The 4,015-nt window shown below is 30.1% G+C and overlaps 1 protein-coding gene across 1 annotated transcript; it reads right to left on the bottom strand.

Annotated features, from left to right (window-relative positions):
• Window positions 1-760: 760 nt before the first annotated feature.
• LOC133804629 (peroxidase 3-like) lies at window positions 761-2,364 on the bottom strand. Its single transcript, XM_062242775.1, has 4 exons — window positions 2,152-2,364; window positions 1,844-2,032; window positions 1,552-1,717; window positions 761-1,173 (listed from the first exon to the last, which is right to left on the bottom strand). The coding sequence occupies exons 1-4, from the start codon at window positions 2,362-2,364 to the stop codon at window positions 761-763; spliced, it is 981 nt and encodes a 326-aa protein (XP_062098759.1).
• Window positions 2,365-4,015: the final 1,651 nt, after the last annotated feature.

Genomic DNA, 4,015 nt, shown 5'->3' with positions numbered 1-4,015 from the left:
TACTTATAGAGAAATACTATTTATTTAGGTAAAAAAAATACAACTTTACATCATTAATTGGAAAACTACTTAACCATTTTTTCTCTATATTATAAAGAATAACATATTTTAGCTCATCCATTGAGAGTGTTCTTAGTAATCCTTTAAAAAAAAAAAAAAAAAATTATGTACTAACAAGATATCCATATACAGACAAGCCATTGAAAAATAATAAGTGATAGGGTGCCTAATAAGAATTATGTCACGTGCAATTAAATGGATATTATTTCTTTGAATTAATAATATATGATAAGACTAATGTGTCTTTGTCTTCTAAGCTATATATATATATATATATATATATAGATAGTAGTCTTATAGGCACGAGGCAAGAAAATAATTTAAGTAGGAAGATAATGAGAACAATATAATATATATATATATATATATAATACTTCAATTATCCATAGTAATATATAGAAAGCTTCCTTGAATTTATTTATTTTGCAATAATTAATACATCAAGAGTAGATCTTAACGAACAATTCAAGTAGCACAGTTAAATTAACCAGTAAATATACGATACTCACTCTTAATTAACTCTAGAAAATTGATGATGACATTGATGACCGTGCACATAAATAGATATATCAATTAAGGCCATAAAATATAGTCCGGTTTATTGTAAAAGAAGAACATGCAAATTAATTACTCAAAGATTATTATTATTATTACATGCACCATATATATATATGGATGCACGATCGACTGGTAGCTTGTTCTAATTAGAATTGACGGCCCAACACTTCTTCCTGATCTCACCAGCCGTGCCAGTGAGGACCTGAATGGCTCCCATCTTCTTCATGGACAGTGCGAATTCGGTGAAGAAATCATTCTGATGAACCAACTTCTGGACGGTGTTACGGGCGACATTGTTGGTGAGAAGTGTGGAGTCTGAGGTGAAGAGACCCTTTTTCTTGATTACGACGTCGTAGTAGCTGCTGTCGAACTTGAGAGCACTGCCGCTGCCGGGGTCCATTGCCACAGTTGTCTTTCGGTCTCTTGGAGGGCACTTGCTCTTCAATTGCTGAGCGTATTTTTTGTCCAATGAAGGGTCCTGATCTCCTTTTCCAGTGAAGTTGTACAGCCTGTTGCTGAACCCATTGCAGTGACTCACTCCGATTGTGTGTCCTCCTATAATAAATAAAATAACCAATCAATTTCAGCAAATAATAATACGTAGACCCGCCTGCTGTGTCGTTAATTTCATTTTGCGATTTTTTTTTTCTTTTTCAATTTTAGTGTTAATTTCTTCTTCTTTGCATGTTAATAGTCCACCAGGATTTTGGTTATACTTTTCTTTTCTCGAGTGGTGGGAGGTAACAGTCTTGGGCGTTGAAAAATAAATACACCAGCTGCTAGTGCTAGCTAGTGAATCACGCACGTTAAAATATAATTGTAAAAAATGGAAACAAATTAAGTATAAAATATGTTATATATATAATCTCTATATATTAATATAATTGTATGGAAATTAATGGCTGTAATTATTATTAATTTGTAGGTACATACCTGATAATACGACAAGGTCATGCACATTAAGGCCTTTGCTGGCGAAGTTCTGCTTGAGTTGGTTGAAGTTGAAGAAGGGCGCTGGAATATTTTGCTGTACTTCGCTGCTTCGCGATACTTTGCCATCTCTTCTACCCGTAGGCACTTCCCACATGGATTTCTTAAACTGAATAAATATATATTGTAATGTACAAATTTAAATAAATCAATAAGATGCTATATATATATATTTTAAGATCATGGAATCGGCAGGCATGGGTAAATTTTGTTATATTATTATTTCAGTTCTTACTGCGTAGGAAACAGAGTCCCTTGCTGCCAAAGCCAGAATATCAGCACATGAAACAACTCCTGGGCATTTCTTCTCAACTTGTGCTTTGATATCATCAATTACATCAAAACCCAACAAAGATTGGTTCGGACCTGCATCTTTTTCCGCATTTTTCTTTTTTGAGTTCAACAGAACTGATCCATCACATCCCTGAAATAATAACATACAATAATACATTTATTTAATCAATTAATTCACGTGACGAACCTACGTCCAAACAAAAGGCTAATATAATTTTATTATTATTATTATTAAAATGGCTAGCTTACTCTGACAAAACAATCGTGGAAATGCATTCTGAGCAACTGTGCGGGTACAGCAGGGTTACTGGCGACATGTTTCTCGGTGGCCTTCTTTACAATAGTCTCAGCTTCTCCACAGGTATGCTTGTAGAAATACTCACTGAGACTACCTCCTTGAGAGGCCCCCAAGAGGCTGCTAATTAGAACAACAAAGAGCAACATAAGAACGTTGAGTTTCATCGTGCTTTAATATATATATATATATACTCTTTTGTATTTCAGAGCAAAGACGACGTACTACTGCTCGATGGTAGTACGTGGTATGAATGAAACGAATACTGGCGCATCCTTAAATAGGTGTACATATTAACGTCATTCACTTAATAATGTCTCTGCAACAAATAAAATAATGATCAAATTAAACTATAAGAGAGACGTTATTAAAGAACAAATTATTACTTGACTGCTTAATAATTCAATTTTTGTTTATAATAACTCAACTCCACTATTATTGACACCTAATAAACTGATATGATTCTCGGCAAATAATAATATTATTGGTTTTGGGATTATTTAAAAGATATTACAGCTACTGGCTTGTGCTTATCTCATGCTGAAATTGCTCCCAACAAATTAAACAATTTATAAAACAATGACCTTTAATTAATTACTAATATATATACGGAGAAGTTTCCCAAATTTCTAACTAAAGCGATTGATTTATATTGGTTACAACAATGACGAAGCAAAGTTGACTTGTATAATTAATCATCTTTGGTAATTATGGTTGGTCAGTCAAAATATTCTGTGGGTACGAACATACCTAAAGGCTTCTCTGCCTTGTTTAGAGCTTAAGTAAAAGCTTTAGATATTTACAGCATCTCAATGTTTTACACTTTTTTATACTCGAGTACTTAATTTTTTATTTTTTTTTGGCAAAAATATTTAATATTCAATATATATTAAAAATAAATATCTAATATGTTTTTTTGCGACAAAAATACTTAAAATTGTTCAAATATTACTTTTGTCATTTATTGCTGTGTTGGAACTATTAAACATGTTAACTAAGCAAACATTTGTTATTATGTAATCGATCCATTTTATATTCATTTTTTTAAAATATTTTTTAAATTGGGAAGACATTTTAAATTGATAACAAAAATACATAAATTATAGAGTGATACATATCTAGTGAGTAAACACTTAACAGCTCTAACAGAGAAATGTATTGAAAAAAGTAATGTTTTATCAACTTTAGATATTTTTGTAGCAAAAAAAATTAAGTATTTGTCTTTAACATATATTGAACATTGAATATTTTTGTCATAAAAATAAAATATTAGATATTTAATTATAACAAATGTAAAATACTAGATATTTAATTATAACAAATATAAAATACTAGATATTTATGTCGCAAATATCCTGCAAATCTTTAACTTATTTTTTAGGTTTAGATAACTATTTTATAAAAATAAAATTAATAAAAAATTCTTTTAAAGTGTTTAGATATTAATAAAAAAAAATTATAAATAAATTTAGAATAATAAAATTATTCTAATTTAGAAAATAACTTTTAAAAAAACTACAAATTCTAGTTACTTCTCAAAAAAGACTTTTTAAATTAAAATTAACTTTTTATTTTTTACCTAAATACTTCCAAAGTAATTTTTTTTTAATTCAACCTAAAAAAAAGTTAACCTAAACAAAACCATAAGAGCAACTCCACTGCGGTTGCCTTCCGCAATGGCTCTTTGACCATTTTCTGACAGCCCCACATTTTATGCATTGGAGGGTAACAAAACTAAGGCATCGTTGCCATTGTGAGGTAACAGTGCTTTCTCCTTTTTTTTTTAATTATATATATATAAATAAAACATTTTACAGA

Source organism: Humulus lupulus, chromosome X (assembly GCF_963169125.1).
Source record: "Humulus lupulus chromosome X, drHumLupu1.1, whole genome shotgun sequence".
Taxonomy (NCBI): domain Eukaryota; kingdom Viridiplantae; phylum Streptophyta; class Magnoliopsida; order Rosales; family Cannabaceae; genus Humulus; species Humulus lupulus.
The sequence above is the reverse complement of the archived record's forward strand: the minus strand, read 5'-3'. Positions and strand labels throughout refer to the sequence as shown.

Coding starts and splice junctions, on each gene's coding strand:
- LOC133804629 (XM_062242775.1), bottom strand. CDS start 2,364: ATGAAACTCAACGTTCTTATGTTGCTCTTTGTTGTTCTAATTAGCAGC. Junction 1,718..1,843: donor GGGACTCTGTTTCCTACGCA/GTAAGAACTGAA, acceptor ATATTTATTCAG/TTTAAGAAATCCATGTGGGA. Junction 1,174..1,551: donor TGACCTTGTCGTATTATCAG/GTATGTACCTAC, acceptor TATTTATTATAG/GAGGACACACAATCGGAGTG.